Source organism: Leucopleurus acutus (assembly GCF_964270905.1).
Source record: "Leucopleurus acutus genome assembly, chromosome: X".
In the NCBI taxonomy this organism is placed as follows: Eukaryota; Metazoa; Chordata; class Mammalia; order Artiodactyla; family Delphinidae; genus Leucopleurus; species Leucopleurus acutus.
Window position 1 is genome coordinate 15,674,694 of NC_139148.1, and position 22,932 is coordinate 15,697,625.

Below are 22,932 nucleotides of genomic sequence, written 5' to 3' on the forward strand. Positions count from 1 at the left end.
TCAAAGGTACAGGATAACCGTGGCACTATTTCCAAGGACATGATCTTATTTGAATGTTTTTAGGGTGGGGGAGGGTTTCATGATACAAGTCAAACCAAAACGGTGTTATCACTATGTCACTGCAGGAACTTTTAAGTCAAATCAGGAGACTCAAGAACATAAATGGAAAGAAGTGGAATTCCATCCGCTTCTTTTCAGCTCGTGGCAGGGAACTCTGGGCTAGGCTCCAAACTTAACTCCGGTATCAGTTCATGTCTCTCTGTTGTGAGGGAAACTTTGGTGGGAAGTATGGAGGCACTGGCTCCAGCAGAAAGAACCCTGGTGGTCCATAGGAACACCGACCCAGCTCAGAAGACAGCCGGGTGGTTGCAGGCTCAGAGTCCTAGTGTGTAACGAAGAAAAAGTACACCTGCCTGACCTTGCCCTCTGCCCCGCACCCTGGGCAGCTGAGTGGGGCTGATCCAGCTGGCAGCTTGAGGGGTAGGGGTTTCTAGGTGCCCCCCCTTAGAAACACAACCAACAGGTACAATTAGACATCACTTGGCTACCTGTGGGATTTTCAGGCAAGCATTTTATATGTTTACATTCACAAAGTTAAAAATCTGAAAATACAATACTTACTGTGTGTTTTTGAGTTACTATATCCTGAAAAGAAAAGATAGGATCAATATAGCTTTTTTCCAAAACAGTTAATTTCCGTAAGCACTAGTAAGCACTCTGTCCCCATGCCATCAACTGGCACCCATTTTAGAGCAAGAGTTAATCACTGGAAACCTCCCCCTGTAAAAAGCTTCAAAAAGAATGGGTCTCTAAGAAATGTAAAATTCATGTTCTAAGGAAAATTTATCATGATTGGTTAGCTTTGGAATTCCTGGGGGACATATATGGTTATAAGGATTTTCCCATAGCAATGGCAATGCTTCTGTCCAAAGATATTTTGAGATTCAAGTTCAGGGCTCTGAATGCCCTGCACCTCGCCTTCTCAGTGACAGCAGTGAAGCGCATGGGCAGCCCATGGTAACGTTGGGCCTGGAGCCATTTCTTGAGTCATCAGTGTGAAGGCTGCAGGCCACACCCCGCCCAAGTCAGTCTTCCTACAGAAGGGGTGTTGCTGATAGGATTCCTGACACCTCACTATAGGTATTATATTTATATATATTCACTATAGGAATTTTCAAACTCAAACTCAATGACAACAATTTTAGTCGGTTAACATAGCATAATGGTTATGCAGCGCTTGACTGTATCATTTATGCGCTGCAAGCCACTTGCTGAAAAAAGAAAACATAATTAAACAGCTGTCCCCGTAAAATGTGTTTTACGTGTTCTGAGATTTCTATTTTCTGACAAGTGCAGATCGCTTCTTCTGGTGTCAGATATAACTGAGTACCCGTTTCTGTTTTAGGAAGTATTCTTCCATATCATTAAAAATTAAAACTTATCTAGGTCATGGGACTTTCCAGAGGAGTTCACTAACGCACAAACGAGAAAAAAAATTTATTGAATTGGGAAAAAATACATTCTAGTTTCATGTTTCTCATCAAAATACAGCTTAATCATCTACCCTTTCACATCTTCTAATTCTAAATATTTCTAAGCATAACCACTTTAGTGAATATCAGTAAAAGAAAAAAATCTAAATATCTAAAGTAATTTAGATTGGTTTATAGCCTTTTGGGAAACTATTTTACAACGTAAAGTATAATAGCAAAACAGTTTATTCTTCCACTGTCACACGAATGACTCTTAAAATACAGCACTGTGCTAGGATGAGAGAGGACACACCTATATAAGGTGTATGTGATATATTAACACATAAAGGTTACACATCTGAGGTAGGTAGCATTTCTACCAGGAAATAATCCCCAATTGTTACAGAACCCAGAAACATCTGGTTAATATCAGACCTTAAGAAACACAAACAAAAACGTCCAACATGCCATCACAAAATTGTGTCATTTATATACTAGTGACTTTTAATGCTAAGGCAGCTGAACATTTAGAAATGACGTCCATGAAAGCTAACTCTGAACCACTGGTTCTCACCTCTGGCTGCACATTTGGGAGGTTAAAAAAAAATCCCCTAGAGATTGTGACATAATTGATCTTGGTGTGGCCTGGGTACTGGGATATTTACAAACCCCCCAAATGATTCTAAAGTGCAGTCAAGGTTGAGTAACACTGCTGTAAACAAACTAATCTTTTATTCCTGAAATGATTTAACATAGACCAGGATTTCCTGACTAATGTTAAGATATTAAGCAATATTAATATTAGCTAAATTTTGTAACAACTCACATCTGACCTTCACATTTTACAAACATGAGCATTTTAAAAAGTACTGTTATCCAAAAAAGCTTGTATCAAATTTGCAAAATACATTTAAAAATTCTCAATAATTACTGAGCTGTGTATGAACACACAAGTTTTCAGTTTTGCTTGGCTTTAAACTGGGGAGAAAAAATGACAGATTAAATACTGATTACATTTGTGCTAAACGTTTCTACCCATTTTGGTAACTGTTAAGCATCTTCCTATTATTATCCAAGTTGAGATTTTTTTTTTTAATGTGCAGGTTTGGATCAAATTGCCCAATAGAGGATTCAAAGTGCTGTGTTTGCTTCAACAGAAACTAACAGGAGTTTGTGCCTTCACCTCCCCACTGAGCTTAGAAATATTCAAGTTGCCTGCAAACGCACATCTCTAGCACATACGCTCACACAGAAGCCGGGAAGTCACCTGTGTGAGCTAGAACCTGGGGGTGGGAAGGAAGGAACTGCACGAGCAAATCTTTCTTGTTTTTCTCCAACCTCCTCTGCTACAGGTACATTTCAAATGAACACACAATACTGCTTTCCCAAAACAAAGTATTCAGGAGAAGGTGAACAATACTCTTTACCTTCAATGAAAGAGCAGTGTCAGCATCGGTGTCGTGGTACAGGATCACATTATTGGCCATGTCAAAGCTTTCACGGACTCCAAGATGGTAGAAGAGGGAAGGCTGTCTGGAGACATTGCTCATGTCCACCACGGCAACATCTGAGATGAACAAGGAGGGGACAAGGTCGGGGGAGAGAGAGGTCATCTACTTAATCTACTTTGTGATGATCGCCAACGGGGAGCTGCTGCAATTTGTATTTCTATCATCAGCCTTTCAGGTAAAGCAGAAATAAGGAATGATTTGATTAAAATTACCCCCATGAACTGCAGAAGAAAAGCTGAACAGGAATAAAAACTAAAAACCAAAAAACTCTTCCTTCTTCAAAGTGCTGAGAACATAGTCTCACTTAAAAATTGCTGGTGGATTTATTTTAAATGTTATTTTTATTAGGAAATTTATCTTACCCAAAAAATGTATTTAGCTTATATATAAAGTATTAAGTATAATGAAATAAAAGACCATGCACCCACCATGCAGCCCAAGACACAAAGCGCTATCTGTACTGTCACAGCTCCATATACCTCCTCCTAATCACATCTCTCCCTCCTGCCCAGAGAACGCCTCCATCCTGATCTCTGCATTTATCAGTTCCCTGCATATATCTGTATATGCGTATTATATATTATTATAATTATGAATTCATAAACAGCATATTGTTTAGTTTTGTATGTCTTTGAACTTTATATAAATAGTATCATACTGTATATATTCTCTGACTTGCTGGTTTTTGGTGTGAAACAACCAACTTGTATGTCTAGCTCTAAGTTCATGCATTTTCACTTCAGCACATGATTTCTTCTTTTCCTATTTCAAACTGTTGTAATGAACATTCCCGCACCACGCTCCTGGTTCATATGTCACCATCAACTGGACGGCACAGATCACATGCCCGTGGAGTTGTGTCCTAGACAGACTTTAATCAAAGAGGGGTGGGATAGGGAGGGTGGGAGGGAGGGAGACGCAAGAGGGAAGAGATATGCGAACATACGGATATGTATAACTGAGTCACTTTGTTATAAAGCAGAAACTAACACACCATTGTAAAGCAATTATACTCCAATGAAGATGTAAAAAACAAAACAAAACAGAGGGGCAACACAGAGCATCAATAAAGAACAAACTTAAATTTGCCTAGTAGCATTGGACACCATTTCAAGTCTAGTTATTTTCAAGAGAGTATCAGAGCTCCAAGTATGACTGGACTTTGTCCACGATGTACAGCAGAAATTTGGGGAAATAGTGCCCAAACTTATGCTTGTGCTGCTCTGACCTCACAGGAAGTTACTGAAAATCCCAATGAAACAGAGCAGAGGCGAGGTGAATAGGGACGTGAAGACACAAAAAGGCAGAGAGATGCTACATCAGCACCAGGCACCACTGGGAGACCTGAGACCGAGCCCTGGCAAGTCCTGGGTGGGCCTTTTTACTCCCTACTTTATGGGTTGTCTGCTCCATGCCAGGCACTGTGCTTGGTGCCAGGGACAGAAGTGTGAACAAGGCATAATCCCTTTCCTCAAAACCATGCTTGATACAACGGAGGCGACGGGAAGGAAGCAGTGGTTAGAAGGAAGGCTAAGATGAGGGGAACAGTGACAGAGGCACCCCTGGGGGGGGGCACTGAACCCACACTCGGCTGGAGGGCAGTCAGGGAAGGCTGAAAGCATGTGACCTGTCTGGAGCCTGAGGGTCCATGTGAGGCAGGAAAACTGGGGAGAGGATGGGCAGATGGAAAGGGAGGGAAAAAGCATTGTAGGAAGAGAAGGCAGCAGGTGCAAGCCAGCGGTCGGGGCGTGTACATGTTGGGGCCACTGCAAATCATTTCACAGGACCAGGACACCTAAGAAGATGAACCTGGAAGGGTTAGTAGGTGCCAGACAGGTGAAGGCGTCTGAAGGCCATGTTAGGGGGGCTGGACACTAGCTTGAGACAATGGGAAACCTATGGAAGGGTGTGGGGTTTCTTTTGGTTGTTTTATTTTCATTATGGAAAATTACAAACATATATGTAAAAGTAAACAGAATAGTATAATGGAACCCCTGTAGCCTCCACTTCCCTCAACAATTATCAACTCAGCCAGCCTTGTTTCATCTCTACTGCCAACCACACCATCCCCTTCCATATAATTTTGAGACAAATCCCCGGTATCCTATAATTTCATCTCCAAATACTTCAGTATGTTTCGTTAAAAGAACTCAAAGAAGAAAAACAACAACAAATAACCATAGCATCAATGTCTCATCATTATTTAACAAAAAATAATCATGAAGGGCTTAAACAGCAGACTATCATATCCAAATTCACCCTTTAGAGGTTATTGCTCAAGAAAGGACAAATGTATATACTGAGGAAACGCTTTTTACAACCCAGCCTGGTTAATTTATCTCAAATGGATACCTGGTCCCCAGAGACATCTGCTCAGCTTCCAAACCACACTGCAGCCGAATAAATGAGACGTTCTGCCCACATGAGTTTTCCCTGGACTCTATTACCTTCTCAAATGAAAAAGAATGTGTTTCCTACTGATGTTATTAGGAAATGGCAACACAGATGCTAATTCCAAGGCCGTGGGGACTTCTATAATTAGTTAACAAAGGACAGGAAGCAAATGGAGGAAGACAAAGGAGAGTGGTGGGAAGGGGCAGAGCAGGGATGAAGGACCGCAGCCCCCAATCATACAGACCATTTTCACAGGAAACCTGCAACTTGGTGGAGTAGCTTGTAGCCAAGTAGATTAAATTTTAATCTGGTGACATGAGTTCCTGCTTTCCTCTGCCCTCGCAATGTTCTGTGCTGAGACCTGTACGCTCGCCTCACCACGTCCGCTAAGGAGCCCCTCCGTGGCTCCACCAAGAATTGGGCTGGAGATTTTTCTTGGTGCCTCACTAAAACAGGACAGACTGAAGCAAGATGGCTACTGAGTGCCTCAGGGGGGAAATGCTGGACGCGTGCTGGATTCCAGCCCTGAGGAGGACAGCACGGGACTTTATCACGCTACCTCAGAAAGGAAATCCTATTCAAAAGGCATGGTTGGGCAAAGCTTTGGCACAGTGACCTGCTAAGGAAAAAAGGGCAGAAACAAAGACATGTTTGCTGGAAAATGGGCAAGATAGTTTCACGTCATCTTACTTAATCTTTGCAACGACACTCTGAGTACTCCCCAATCCCGGGAGCACGCAAGGGCCGCTGTGCCTGCACGCCCATACCAGGGGGATGATGGCCAGCACACGCTGAGGGAAGAGGCAGCAAGCATCCAAGCTAGTAACAGCCACTCAGTTCCGGAAAGAGGGTGGAGGAGCCCGACTTGAGCTCGTCTTCTCTCACAACAACACCAAAACCACAAGTAACTGCTGAACAACCATTGACAAAAAAGACTGGAAGCTACCAAAAAAGACTTTTTACACTCAAAGACAAAAAAGAAGCCACAGTGAGATGGTAGGAAGGGCACTTTCGGAACATAATCAAATCCCATACCCACCAGATGGACAACCCACAAACTGGAAGATAATTATATCGCAGAGGTCCTCCCATAAGAGTGAGAGTCCTGAGCCTCTGAGGTCTCAGAGACCTCTGGGACAACACTAAATGCACCAACATTTGCATCATAGGTGTCCCAGAAGGAATAGAGAGAAAGGGCCTGAGAAAATATATGAAGAGATTATAGCCGAAAACTTCCCTAACATGAGAAAGAAAACATTCAACTTAAGTCCAGGAAGTGGAGAGAGTCCCATACAAGATAAACCAAGGAGGAACACACCGACACACATATTAATCAAACTGACAAAAATTAAAGACAAAGAAAAAATATTAAAATCAAGAAGGGAAAAGTGGGCTTCCCTGGTGGCACAGTGGTTGAGAGTCCGCCTGCCAATGCAGGGGACATAGGTTCGTGCCCCGGTCTGGGAAGATCCCACATGCCATGGAGCGGCTAGGCCCATGAGCCATGGCCGCTGAGCCTGCGCGTCCGGAGCCTGTGCTCCGCAACGGGAGAGGCCACAACAGTGAGAGGCCCGCGTACAGCAAAAAAAAAAAAAAAAAAAAAAAAAAAAAAGAAGGAAAAAGTGACAAGTAACATACAAGGGAATCCCCATAAGGGTATCAGCTGATTTTTCAGCAGAAACTCTGCAGGCCAGAAGGGAGTGGCACGATATATTTAAAGTGATGAAAGGGAAAAACCTACAACCAAGAATATTCTACCCAGCAAGGCTCTCATTCAGATTCAACAGAGAAATCAAAAGTTTTACAGACAAGCAAAAGTTAAGAGAATTCAGCACCACCAAACCAGCTTTACAACAAATCCTAAAGGAACTTCTCTAGGTGGAAAAAAAAAGGCCAAAACGAGAATCAAGAAAATTACAAATGGGGCTTCCCTGGTGGCGCAGTGGTTGAGAGTTCGCCTGCTGATGCAGGGGACGCGGGTTCATGCCCTGGTCTGGGAGGATCCCGCGTGCAGCGGAGCGGCTGGGCCCATGAGCCATGGCCGCTGGGCCTGTGACTCCGGAGCCTGTGCTCCGCAACGGGAGAGGCCACGACAGTGAGAGGCCTGCATACCGCAAAAAAAAAAAAAAAAAAAAAAAAAGAAAATTACAAATGGTAAAGCTCACCAATAAAGGCAAACATAAAGTAAAGGTAGGAAATCATCCCCACACAAATATGATATCAAAACCAGCAATCATAAGGAGAGGAGAGTACAAATGCAGGATATTGGAAGTGCACTTGAAATTAAGAGACCAGCAACTTAAAACGATCTTGTACATATACACACTGCTATATCAAAACCTCACGGTAGGGACTCCCTGGTGGTCCAGTTGGTAAGACTCCGCACTCCCAATGCAGGGGGCCAGGCCTCAATCCCTGGTCGGGGAACTAGATCCCACAGGCATGATGCAACGAAGAGTCCACATACCGCAACTAAAGACCCTGCATGACACAAATAAGACCTGGTGCAGCCTAAATAAATAAATAAATATTTAAAAAAAATAAACCTCGTGGGAACCACAAACCAAAAATCTACAACAGGTACACATACAAAAAAGAAAAAGCAATCTAAACACAACACTAAAGACAGACATCAAATCACAAGAGAACAAAAGACGAAGGGAAGAAAAAAAAGACCTTGAAAAACAAATCCAAAACAATGAACAAAATGGCAGTAAGAACATTCCTATTGATAATTACCTTAACCGTAAATGGATTAAATGCTCCAACCAAAAGACACAGACTGGCTGAATAGATACAAAAACAAGACCCGTATATATGCTGTCTACAAGAGACCCACTTCAGATCTAGGGACACATACAGACTGAAATTGAGGGGATGGAAAAAGGTATTCCATGCAAATGGAAATCAAAAGAAAGCTGGAGTAGCAATACTCATATCAGATGAAAGAGACTTTAAAATAAAGAACGCTACAAGAGACAAAGAAAGACACTAAACAATGATCAAGGGGTCAATCCAGGAAGATAACAACTGTAAATATATATGCACCCAACACAGGAGTACCTCAATATGTAAGGCAAATGCTAACAGCCATAAAGGAGAAACCAACAGTAACACAATGGTGGGGGACTTTAACACCTCACTTTCATCAATGGACAGATCATCCAGACAGAAAATCAACAAGGAAACACAGGCCTTAAATGATATGTTAGACCAGATGGATTTAATTGATATTTATAGAGCATTCCATCCAAAAGCAGGAGTATACACTTTTTTCTCAAGTACACATGGTATATTCTCCAGGACAGATCACATGCTGGGCCACAAATCAAGCCTCAGTAAATTTAAGGAAACAGAAATCATATCAAGTATCTTTTCCGAGCACAATGCTTTGAAATTAGAAATCAATTACAGGACAAAAACTGTAAAAATACAACACATGGAGGCTAAACAATATGCCACTAAACAACCAAAGGATCACTGAACAAAGAGGAATTCGAAAACTACCTAGAGACAAATGACAACGAGAACACAACAGTCCAAAACCTATGGGATGCAGCAAAAGCAGTTCTAAGAGGGAAGTTTACAGCAATACAAGCCTACCTTAGGAAACAAGAAAAATCTCAAATAAACGACCTAACCTTACACATAAAGCAACTAAAGAAAGAAGAAAAAACAAAACCCAAAGTTAGTAGAAGGAAAGAAATCATAAAGATCAGAGCAGAAATAAATGAAATAGAGATGAAGAAAACAATAGAAAAGATCAATGAAACTAAAATCTGGTTCTTTGAGAAGACAAACAAAATTGACAAACCTTTAGCCAGACTCATCAAGAAAAAAAGAGAACTCAAATCAATAAAATTAGAAATGAAAAAGGAGAAGTTACAACTGACACCACAGAAATACAAAGGATCATAAGAGACTACTACAAACAACTATATGCCAATAAAATGGGTAACCTAGAAGAAACTGACAAATTCCTAGAAAGATACAACCTTCCAAGACTGAACCAGGAAGAAATAGAAAATATGAACAGACCAATCACAAGTACTGAAATTTAAACAGTGATTTAAAAGCTTCCAAAAGGGACTTCCCTGGTGGTCCAGTGGTATAGAATCCTCCTTCCAATGCAGGGCACGGGGATTTGATCCCTGGTCGGGGAACTAAGATCCCACATGCCGCAGGGCTACTAAGCCTGGGCACCACAACTACTGAGCTAGCGCGCCTCAACAACACACCCCACGTGCTGCAAACTACAACAGCCCACGCGCCCTGCAGCCCGCGTGCTGCAACTAGAGAGAGAAAACCTGCACTCCACAACTAGAGAGAAGCCCGCACGCCACAATGAAGAGCACACGCCACAACGAAAGATCCCGTACACCTCAACTAAGACCCGATGCAGCCAAAAATAATAATAATAAAGAAAATAAAACAAACAAAAAAAATAAAAGCTTCCAACAAACAAAAGTCCAAGACCAGATGGCATCACAGGTGAATTCTATCAAACATTTAGAGAAGAGTTAACAGCTATCCTTGCGAAACTCTTCCAAAAAACCGCAGAGAAAGGAACTCTGCTCATTCTATAAGGCAACCATCACCTGGATACCAAAACCAGATAAAGATACCACAAGAAAAAAAAATTACAGGCCAATATCACTGATGAACACAGATGCAGAAATACTCAACAAAATACCACCAAACCGAATCCAACAATAGATTAAAAGGATCATACACTATGACCAAGTGGGATTAATCCCAGGGATGCAAGGATTCCTCAATATCCTCAAATCAATCAGTGTGATACATCACATTAACAAACTGAAGAATATACGGCTTCAAGATGGCAAAAGAGTAAGACGCAGAGATCACTGTCCTCCCCACAAATACATCAGAAATACATCTACATGTGGAACAACTCCTACAGAACACCTACTGAACGCTGGCAGAAGACCTCAGACCTCCCAAAAGGCAAGAAACTCCCCACGTACCTGGGTAGGGAAAAAGAAAAAAGAAAAAACAGAGAAAAAAGAATAGGGATGGGACCTGCACCAGTGGGAGGCAGCTGTGAAGGAGGAAAGGTTTCCACACACTAGGAAGGCCCTTCGAGGGCGGTAACTGTGGGTGGCGGAGGGGGAAGCTTTGGAGCCACGGAGGAGAGCACAGCAACAGGGGTGCGGAGGGCAAAACAGGGAGATTCCCGCACAGAGGATCGGTGCCGACCGGCACTCACCAGCCCTGCTCACCCGCTGGGGAGGGCAGGGAGCTGAGCCTCGGGCTTCAGAGGTCGGATCCCAGGGAGAGGACTGGGGTTGGCGGCGTGAACACAGCCTGAAGGGGCTAGTGCGCCACGGCTGGCCGGGAGGGAGTCCGGGAAAAAGTCTGGAGCTGCCGAAGAGGCAAAAGACTTTTTCTTGCCTCTTTGTTTCCTGGTGCGCGAGGAGAGGGGATTCAGAGCGCCGCTTAAAGAAGCTCCAGAGACGGGCGCGAGCTGCGGCTATGAGCACCGACCCCAGAGACGGGCATGAGACGCTAAGGCTGCTACTGCAGCCACCAAGAAGCCTGTGTGTGAGCACAGGTCACTCTCTACACCTCCCCTCCTGGGAGCCTGTGCAGCCCGCCACTGCCAGGGTCCCGTGATCCAGGGACAACTCCCCCGGGAGAACGCACAACGCGCCTCAGGCTGGTGCAACGTCACGCCGGCCTCTGCCGCCGCAGGCTCGCCCCACACTCCGTGCCCCTCCCTCCAACCGGCCTGAGTGAGCCAGAGCCCCCGAAGCAGCTGCCCCGTTAACCCCATCCTGTCTGAACAAAGAACAGATGCCCTCAGGTGACCTACATGCAGAGGCGGGGCCAAACCCAAAGCTGAACCCTGGGAGCTGTGCGAACAAAGAAGAGAAAGGGAAACCTCTCCCAGCAGCCTCAGGAGCAGCGGATTAAAGCTCCACAATCAACTTGATGTACCTGCATCTGTGGAATACATGAATAGACTACGATTCATCCCAAATTGAGGAGGTGGACTTTGGGAACAACGATATATATATATTTTTCCCTTTTTCTCTTTTTGTGAGTGTGTATGTGTATGCTTCTGTGTGTGATTTTGTCTGTATAGCTTTGCTTTTACCATTTGTCCTAGGGTTCTGTCTGTCCGTTTTGTTTTGTTTTTTTCTTTTTTTTAGTACAGTTTTTAGCACTTGTTATCATTGGTGGATTTGTTTTTTGGTTTGGTTGCTCTCTTCTTTCTTTTTTTAATTACCTAAAAATTTTTTTTTTACTAATTATTTTTTATTTTAATAACTTTATTTTATTTTACTTTATTTTATTTTACTTTATTTTATTTTACTTTATTTTATTTTACATTATTTTATTTTACTTTATTTTATTTTACTTTATCTTCTTCTTTCGGTCTTTCATTTTTTTCCTCCCTTTTATTCTGAGCTGTGTGGAGAACAGGCTCTTGGTGCTCCAGCAAGGTGCCAAGGGCTGTGCCTCTGAGGTGGGAGAGCCAAGTTCAGGACACTGGTCCACAAAAGACCTCCCAGCTCTACGTAATATCAAATGGTGAAAATCTCTGAGAGATCTCCATCTCAACGCCAACACCCAGCTTCACTCAACGAACAGCAAGCTACAGTGCTGGACACCCTATGCCAAACAACTAGCAAGACAGGAACACAGCCCCATCCATTAGCAGAGAGGCTGCCTAAAATCATAATAAGGCCACAGGCACCCCAAAACACAACACCAGACGTGGACCTGCCCAGCAGAAAGACAAGATCCAGCCTCATCCACCAGAACACAGGCACTAGTCCCCTCCACCAGAAAGCCTACACAACCCACTGAACCAACCTTAGCCACTGGGGGAAGACACCAAAAACAACGGGAACTACGAACCTGCAGCCTGCGAAAAGGAGACCCCAAACACAGTAAGATAAAAAAATGAGAAGACAGAAACACACAGCAGATGAAGGAGCAATGCAAAAACCCACCAGACCTAACAAATGAAGAGGAAGTAGGCAGTCTACCTGAAGAAGAATTCAGAATAATGACCGTAAAGATGATCCAAAATCTTGGAAATAGAATGGAGAAAATACAAGAAACGTTTAACAAGGACCTAGAAGAACTAAACAGCAAACAAACAGTGATGAACAACACAATAAATGAAATGAAAAATACTCTAGATGGGATCAATAGCAGAATAACTGAGGCAGAAGAACGGATAAGTGACCTGGAAGATAAAATAGTGGAAATAACTACTGCAGAGAAGAATAAAGAAAAAAGAATGAAAAGAATTGAGGACAGTCTCAGAGACATCTGGGACAACATTAAACACACCAAAATTCGAATTATAGGGGTCCCAGAAGAAGAGAAAAAGAAAGGGACTGAGAAAATATTTGAAGAGATCATAGTTGAAAACTTCCCTAATATGGGAAAGGAAATAGTTTATCATAGTCCAGGAAGCACAGAGAGTCCCATACAGGATAAATCCAAGAAGAAACACGCCAAGACACATATTAATCAAACTATCAAAAATTTAAATACAAAGAAAAAATATTAAAAGCAGCAAGGGAAAAACAACAAATAACACACGAGGGAATCCCCATAAGATTAACAGCTGATCTTTCAGCAGAAACTCTGCAAGCCTGAAGGGAGTGGCAGGACATATTTAAAGTGATGAAGAAGAAAAACTACAACCAAGATTACTCTACCCAGCAAGGATCTCATTCACATTTGACCTTTACAGACAAGCAAAAGCTAAGAGAATTCAGCACCACCAAACCGGCTTTACAACAAATGCTAAAGGAACATCTCTAGGCAGGAAACACAAGAGAAGGAAAAGACCTACAATAACAAACCCAAAACAATTAAGAAAATGGGAATAGGAACATACATATCAATAATTACCTTAAATGTAAATGGATTAAATGCTCCAACCAAAAGACACAGATTGGCTGAATGGATACAAAAACAAGACCCATGTATATGCTATCTACAAGAGACCCACTTCAGACCTAGGGACACATACAGACTGAAAGTGAGGGGATGGAAAAAGATATTCCATGCAAATGGAAATCAAAAGAAAGCTGGAGTAGCAATTCTCATATCAGACAAAATAGACTTTAAAACAGACTATTACAAGAGACAAGGATGGACATTACATAATGATTAAGGGATCAATCCAAGAAGAAGATATAACAATTGTAAATTTTGATGCACCCAACATAGGAGCACCTCAATACATAAGGCAAATGCTAACAGCCATAAAAGGGGATACTGACAGGAACACAAACAGAGTAATGGACTTTAACACCCCACTTTCACCAACGGACAGACCATCCAAAATGGAAATAAATAAGGAAACACAAGCTTTAAATGATACATTAAACAAGATGGACTTAATTGATATTTATAGGACATTCCATCCAAAAACAACAGAATACACAGTCTTCAAAAGTGCTCATGAGACAGTCTCCACGACAGATCATATTGTGGGTCAGAAAATCAAGCCTTGGTAAATTTAAGAAAATTGAAATTGTATCAGGTATGTTTTCAGACCACAACGCTATGAGACTAGATATCAATTACAGGAAAACATCTGTAAAATATACAAACACATGGAGGCTAAACAATACACTACTTAATAACCAAGAGATCACTGAAGAAATCAAAGAGCGAATCAAAAAATACCTAGAAATGACAATGAAAACACAACGACCCAAAACCTATGGGATGCAGCAAAAGCAGTTCTAAGAGGGAAGTTTATAGCAATACAATCCTACCTTAAGAAACAAGAAACATCTCAAATAAACAACCTAACCTTACACCTAAAGCAATTAGAGAAAGAAGAAGAAAAAACCCCCAAAGTTAGCAGAAGGAAAGAAATCATAAAGATCAGATCAGAAATAAATGAAAAAGGAATGAAGGAAACGATAGCAAAGATCAGTAAAACTAAAAGCTGGTTCTTTGAGAAGATAAACAAAATTGATAAACCATTAGCTAGACTCAGCAAGAAAAAGGGAGAAGACTCACATCAATAGAATTAGAAATGAAAAAGGAGAAGTAACAACTGACACTGCGGAAATACAAAGGATCATGAGCGATTACGACAAGCAACTGTATGCCAATGAAATGGACAACATGGAAGAAATGGACAAATTCTTAGAAATGAACAAACTTCCGAGACTGAACCAGGAAGAAATAGAAAATATGAACAGATCAAACACAACCACTGAAATTGAAACTGTGATTAAAAATCTTCCAACAAACAAAAGCCTAGGACCAGATGGCTTCGCAGGCGAATTCTATCAAACATTTATAGAAGAGCTAACACCTATCCTTCTCAAACTCTTCCAAAATGTAGCAGAGGGAGGAACACGCCCAGACTCCTTCTATGAGGCCACCATCACCCTCATACCAAAACCAAAGATGTCACAAAGAAAGAAAACTACAGGCCAGTATCACCGATGAACATAGATGCAAAAATCCTCCACAAAATACTAGCAAACAGAATCCAACAGCACATTAAAAGGATCAGACACCATGATCAAGTGGGGTTTATTCCAGGAATGCAGGGATTCTTCAATATACACAAATCAATCAACGTGACACACCATATTAACAAATGGAAGGAGAAAAACCATATGATCATCTCAGAAGGTGCAGAGAAAGCTTTTGACAAAATTCAACACCCATTTATGATAAAAACCCTCCAGAAAGTAGGCATAGAGGGAACTTACCTCAATATAATAAAGGCCATATATGACAAACCCACAGCCAACATCGTCCTCAATGGTGAAAAACTGAAACCATTTCAACTACGATCAGGAACAAGACAAGGTTGCCCACTCTCACCACTATTATTCAACATAGTTTTCCAGCCACAGCAATCAGAGAAGAAGAAGAAATAAAAGGAATCCAAATCGGAAAAGAAGAAGTAAAGCTGTCACTGCAGATGACATGATACTATACATAGAGAATCCTAAAGATGCTACCAGAAAACTACTAGAGCTAATCAATGAATTTGGTAAAGTAGCAGGATACAAAATTAATGCACAGAAATCTCTGGCATTCCTATACACTAATGATGAAAAATCTGAAAGTGAAATCAAGAAAACACTCCCATTTACCACTGCAACAAAAAGAATAAAATATCTAGGTATAAACCTACCTAAGGAGACAAAAGACCTGTATGCAGAAAATTATAAGACACTGATGAAAGAAATTAAAGATGATACAAATAGATGGAGAGATATACCATGTTCTTGGATTGGAAGAATCAACATTGTGAAAATGACTCTACTACCCAAAGCAATCTACAGATTCAATGCAATCCTTAACAAACTACCAATGGCATTTTTCACAGAACTAGAACAAAAAGTTTCACAATTTGTATGGAAACACAAAAGACCTCAAATAGCCAAAGCAATCTTGAGAAAGAAAAACGGAGCTGGAGGAATCATGCTCCCTGACTTCTGACTATGAAGCTACATTTATCAAGACAGTATGGTACTGGCACAAAAACAGAAAGATAGATCAATGGAACAGGATAGAAAGCCCAGAGATAAACCCACGCACCTATGGTTAACTAATGTATGACAAACGAGGCAGGAACATACAATGGAGAAAAGACAATCTCTTCAATAAGTGGTGCTGGGAAAACTGGACAGCTACATGTAAAGGCATGAAATTAGAACATACTCTCACACCATACACAAAAATAAACAAAATGGATCAAAGACCTAAATGTACGGCTGGACACAATAAAACTCTTAGAAGAAAACAGAGGCAGAACACTCTCTGACATAAATCTAAGCAATATGTTTTTTGAACCGCCTCCTAGAGTACTGAAAATAAAAACAAAAATAAACAAATGGGACTGAATTAAACTTAAAGGCTTCTGTACAGCAAAGGAAACAATATTCAAAATGAAAAGACAACCCACAGAATGGGAGAAAATATCTGCAAACAAAGCGACAGACAAGGGATTAATCTCCACAATATACAAACAGCTCATGCAGCTCTATGTCAAAAAAAAAACCAATCAGAAAATGGGCAGAAGATCTAAAGAGACATTTCTCCAAAGAAGATATACAGATGGCCAAAAACCACGTGAAAAGATGCTCAACATCACTAATTTTCAGAGAAATGCAAATCAAAACTACAATGAGATATATCACCTCAGACTGGTCAGAGTGGCCATCATCAAAAGGTCTACAAACAAATGCTGGAGAGGGTGTGGAGAAAAGGGAACCCTCCTACATTGTTGGTAGGAATGTAAACTGGTAAAACCACTATGGAGAAGAGTATGGAGATTCCTTAAAAACCTAAAAATAGAACTACCATATGACCCAGCAATCCCACTCCTGGGCATATATCCGGAGAAAACCATAATTCAAAAAGATACACACACCCCAATGTTCACTGCAGCACTATTTACAATGGTCAAGACATGGAAGCAACCTAAATGTCCACTGACAGACGAATGGATAAAGAAGATGTGGTAGTGGGCTCCCCTGGTGGCACAATGGTTAAGAATCCACCTGCCAATGCAGGGGACACAGGTTTGAGCCTTGGTCCTGGAAGATCCCACATGCCGCAAAGCAACTAAGCCCGTGCACCACAACTACTGAGCCTGCACTCTAGAGCCCATGTGCCACAACTACTGAAGCCCTCGTGCCTAGAGTCCGTGCTCCTCAACAAGAGAAGCCACCACAATGAGAAGCCCGCGCACCTCAACAAAGAGTAGGCCCTGCTCATTGCAACTAGAGAAAGCCCTTGCACAGCAACGAAGACCCAATGCAGCCAAAAATTAAAAAGATGTGGTACATATATACAATGGAATGTTACCGCGCCATGAAAAATAATGAAATAATGCCATTTGCAGCAACATGGATGGGCCTAGAGATCATCATACTAAGTGAGGAAAGAGAAAGGCAAACAGCATATGGTATCACTCATATGTGGAATCTAATTTTTAAAAATGATACAAATGAACTTTTTTACAAAACAGAAACAGACTCACAGATCTTGAAATCAAACTTATGGTTACAAAAGGGGAAACATGGGGGAAATGATTAATTAAGAGATTGGGATTAACATATACACGCTACTATATCTATAAAACAGATAACCAACAAGGACCTACTGTATAGCACAGGAAACTCTACTCAATATTCTGTGATAACTGATGTGAGAAAAGAATCTGAAAAAGAATTGATATATGTATATGTATAACTGAATCACTTTGCTGTACACCTAAAATTAACACAACATTGTAAATCAACTATACTTCAATAAAATTTTTTAAAAAACAGGACAGATTGATATTGCCACTCAAAAAAAAATTCCAAGTAACTCATGTTCAATTGTAAAAACACCTCAAACCCAAAGTTGACCTTTTTGCCCGACATTTGTCACTCGGGCCAACTGACTGAGTTTGCTTGCAGAATTTCTACCACAACATTTGACCAGCTTACTTTTAGAACTTTTAAGACACTAAGTTAGTAGATTATAAATGATAAATATGATAAAATGCCAGATTGGAATTTTTATTATATATGCAGAATTGAGGTTTTTTTTCCCCAAAGGGACTATAAATTTCCTAAAAGCTTTAATCATCACAGCAGTCACTTGCTCTGCCATTTACAAAACACTTCCATAGACATCTTGGTTGAATTTTAGAACCACCCTGTGAGGCAGGCAGCATTGGCAACTGGCTCTACTTTGCAGGTGGGGAAATGAAGCAGAGAGAGAGTAACAGATTCGCCCAAGGTCACACAGCTAGGGCATGGCGGAGTCCTGTGCTGCCCAGGGCCCAGATGACGCTTACTGCTTATTGGACTCACTTTCTGAAATTGAGCCACCAAGGGGAGGGAGGGGCAAAACAGTTTATTTATCAATCTTAGGCAAACAGATCACAGAAAAAAAGGAAGAGGTCAAATTCAGATTTTCATTGACAAATGCACCCTGTGCTCTAATTACCTTCTAGTTCCCTCTGACGTAGGCCAGTCTCAGGGGAAAAGCCTGCGTAAACTAAACCATCCTCCTTGACCGTGGACCCCACATACACCCTCTACCTATCTTGGCTGAACAAACCTTAAGAAGCGATACGCCATCAGGGACTGCAAAAAGCCAAGGTTCAAATCTATTCTTAGCAGGAAAGTATCTGAATTTAAAAGCAAAGTGCCCTTCAAACAAACAATTTAAGAATAAATTATAATGATCTCACTACATGCTTATATAAAACAAGAAAGACGGATGATGTATAGGATTTTAGTTCATTAAAAACTTTTGAACATTATTTTATTGAAATGTCTTAAAAGGAGTAAGTAAAACTTACTAAGTTTTACTTAGTTAGTAAAGTAAACTTTTACTTAGTAAGTAAGTAAACTTTCTACTGTGGTTTAAAAGTATCTGATTTCCGGGCTTCCCTGGTGGCGCAGTGGTTGAGAGTCCGCCTGCCGATGCAGGGGACATGGGTTCATGCCCCGGTCCGGGAAGATCCCATGTGCCGCGGAGCAGCTGGGCCCGTGAGCCATGGCCGCTGAGCTTGCGCGTCCGGAGCCTGTGCTCCGCAAAGGGAGAGGCCACAGCAGTGAGAGGCCCGCGTACCGCAAAAAAAAAAAAAAAAAAAAGAAAAAAAAAAAAAAGTATCTGATTTCCAAAGCAAAGCATTCGTCAGTGAAATGATATGATGGCAAGTGACTTACCATACAGTAATCCTGAGACTGTACTGGCTCAGGCCGGTCCTTAAATATATTCCAGGTTATCTGTAAGCCTATCTTGCTCCCAGCGGAAAATAAGAAATAATGAATGTAAGTAAGGTTGGCTGTGCCTAAATGAAAACAACTAGATTTTAGAACAATTTTCCTGCTACAGACATTGTAAAAAAAAAAAAAAATCTGATTGGATTTATGGCAACACTGGCCATCTAAAAGCCACCTAAAAACAACAGAGCCCAGATTTACTGGACAGGAGGCACCTCTAGTGACTCCTACCAGAATTTAGACCTTACTTCATCCACTGCTGCTCAATTCCAACATACTTGAGGGCAGGTCAATGGAACGAATCTGTGAAGTGGAGGAGACAGCCTACGAATTCAGTGTCAGGAAGTCAACAAATCCTTACCAAGTGCCACGTGGGATGGGTACTAGTTGCTTGGAGTATTAAGTTTCAACTGGGAGTGGGGTTGGGGGAGAGTGGGGACATCAGTAAACTATATCCTGTCCCCCATATTTTGCTTTCTAGTATCTTTTTTTGGTAAGAATGACCTAAAAATAAATCATTTTTATACTTTATAAGTACGATTGAGATATGTCCATTTACCAGTTTTTTCAAAAGAAAGATGCCATATATAAGCAAACTATGTTTACTCACAGAGGTGAATGGATTCACTGGGCTTAATTTCAGACCACTCACAGTGAAATATCTGTGATATAAAGTATAGCATAATTTAAGTCACGTATATGTTGCTCTTCCAACTAACAAGAGAAAAAAAATGTGTAGCATTATACTGCAAACTAGGGTGCATTCATCACTTCAAATGGTAACAATATCGTCATCATCATCCGTGATGTCACACTTCACAGTTTCGCCTCCGGGTTCCCTGGGAGCCTCTGACTATACTACCTCATACTTTCACCTTCGGCAGCTTCCTTCAACTCTTTTATAAAGGGAGCTGCTTTGACATGACTCTCTTTGGCAAACTTTTTGCGACATATTTCTTAAAGGCTTTTCTAAGCAGCAGGTAATGACCTCCTCTTCCAAAAGTTCTGTGTCATACATCACCTTCAAGATGTGGGCAGCTTTAGAGAAGGAGAACTTGATGTACTGCTACAGCACACTGTGATGAGGGTAATGCTGAGCTTTCCTGTTTATACTGGCAAAATTGTAGGAAATTTCTTAATTTGTTCTCTTAATCGTCTCATTAAAATGACCACCAGTCAACACAAGAGGACCCTTGGCTTTTACATCTACTTCAACGATACCCTCTTTCTTTTTAACAAAATCAACTGCTCCTTCAAGGTCATCACTAGGCGCCGGGCCTTTTGCTGAGTTTTCACCCATTCTGCGCTCTAAGCTTCCCAAGTGGTGTGCATCCCCACAGCCTGTGGAGGGCAACTGAGTTCATTTGGTGGTGGTGATGGTGGTGACTCGTTGCTAGATATGGGGCCATTTTTCTTTCTCTTTAAGCCTTCTAATTTCCTTTTCCCCCCCCCATGTACTCGTTTCCTTTTTCTTAGGTGGTTCTTTGAGAATGAATATGCAGACCTTATGATCTGCATCAAGCATGCCTCACTAGCCACAGGCTTTACAAAAATTACTTAGCAAGAACAAGTATTTTGGATGCAAGGTTTTCATTCTCAGGACAGAGAACATGTTTTTTAATGAACCCACCCACCAAGTCTTGAAACTTTAGCCTTGTGAGATCCAACGACAATCCAATGGTCATTCTAAACATCAAAATGGTCTTTGCTCCCAGCTCACAACCAATTGTGAGGGATACACTGGAGGCCAATCAAGCACCTTTATCATGTCAACCATCTCCTTTTGTTCCATTTATTCTATTTCTTTTGCCCCCCAACCTTAACAGTCACACAGAGTATCAGGTATGGACAGAACTGGTCTGATACAATGCAGCTGGCATTGAGGCTATTTTTGCTTACTGGTAAGCTTGGTAAGATGCAGAGATATGTTATTATATTCTGGTTACTACTGCTGCGTGAAAAAATCACCTCAAAATTTAATGGTACAAGTTCGAGTTCTGGTTCCAAGTTAAGATGGAATAAATACATCCCACCCTGTCTTCTCCATGAATGCAGCTATAAAAACTAGACAGAGTGGATGGAATAGCTATTTTAGGAGTGTGAAAAGTAAGTGGTAGCAAGCAGCCTGGAGAAGACGACTAGATTTCAGAGAACCACCAAATCGACAGCCAGTTCCACATTTTCCCCCAGTCTCCCCCAGCCTGGCCTAAAGGCAGCCTGAAACCCAGAACTGGGCGTTAGGTGCGGACACAGAGAGCATCAGGAGAAACCCTCTAGAAAAAGGCAGGAGAGGGGCCTCCTAATGCTCAGAGAGAGTGAGGGAATTCTCTACGTCTTCCTCTTCCTTGTCCTCTTGTACCCCCAGGCCCCCTGCAATCCCGCAGTGGTGACAGTAGAGACAGTCAGTGGCAGAGCGGGCCCACAGGTGCCTGGAACTCCGAGAGGGGAATCTTTTGCTCTAGTTGAAGGAGCTGTGGTCCCAAGGGTGGTGGCGGTGAATCTCCATTGCTTTTTTTTCTCCTTCTGAATGCCTGGCCTCAGACATGGGCCCAGTTGTGGGAAGTGTGAGGCCGAATGGAATAACTGGCCACAGGACTGAAAAGGCAGCCCCAGTTAACCAGAGAAATCACAAAGCTGAACAGCACTAAAAGGGCTTTGAAGTCAGAACTGACACCACAACTGAAACGGACCTTGGCAACTTGAAAGAACTAGGCCGACTGCCTGCTAAAGCAAAAATATCAACAGACTCCATAGGATATAAACAAGGGCCAGAATCTCATAAAATAATATTCAAAATGCTCAGGATAGGCTCCTCAATTACTTGGCATTCAAAGACGCAGGAAAATGTCAACTCACATGAGAAAAGACAATGGACAGACTCCAATGACAAGATGACCCAGACATGAGAATTATCTGACAATGACTTTAAAGCAGTTATTATAAAAAGTCTCCAAGAAGTGAGGGTAAACACTCCTGAAAAGAATGGAAAAAATAGAAAGTCTTAACAACTAAAGAGCCAAATGAAACTTTTAGGAACGAAAATTTTAATAAGCAAAAGAAAAAACTCACTAGAGGGGCTCACAAGAAGAATGGAGATGATAGAGGGTCAGTGAAATTAAAGACGGTTCAATGGAAATGATCCAGTCTGAACAACAGAAAAAAGACAAAGGGTTTAGGCCCAAATGCAGAAAGATCTCCTAGGGACTTCCCTGGTGGCACAGTGGTTAGGAATCCGCCTGCCAATGCAGGGGACACGGGTTTGAGCCCAGGTCCGGGAAGATCCCACATGCCGCAGAGCAACTAAGCCCGTGCACCACAACTACTGAGCCTGTGCTCTAGAGCCCGTGCTCCGCAAATGAGAGAAGCCACCGCAATAAGAGGCCCATGTACTGCAACGAAGGGTAGCCCCCGCTCGCCGCAACTAGAGAAAGCCGGCACACAGCAATGAATACCCAATGCAGCCAAAAATAAATAAATAAATTTATTTAAATAAAAAAGAAAGATCTCCTAGAAATCAAGACCCTCTCCCAAAGACCCATAAACCAATAGGAAAAAAGGGGGGAGGGTTATAGATAGATAGCGCTCAGAAAAAAAGGGAAATATGCTCAACTTTGCTCAGAGTAAGAGAAATACAAACTAAAACTAATTGAGATATCATCCCTCAACCATCAGGTTAACAAGAGTCTAAAATATTGGCAACCTATTTTATTACTGAGGCTGTAAAGAAAGATAATGGTATAACCCACAGATAGGAATCTGACACTGTTTACCAAAATTACAGGTGCATTTATTCTT

At 41.6% G+C, this 22,932-nt stretch overlaps 1 protein-coding gene across 1 annotated transcript in view; it reads right to left on the bottom strand.

Moving 5' to 3' along the window:
* The window catches only part of MAP3K15 (mitogen-activated protein kinase kinase kinase 15), a gene marked incomplete at its 5' end in the record, with an annotated part of 147,245 nt that overhangs the window by 112,813 nt on the left and 11,500 nt on the right, over nt 1–22,932 (bottom strand). Inside the window, 1 exon segment of the mRNA XM_082864190.1 lies at nt 2,900–3,039. Coding sequence (XP_082720316.1) covers nt 2,900–3,039 — 140 coding nt within the window.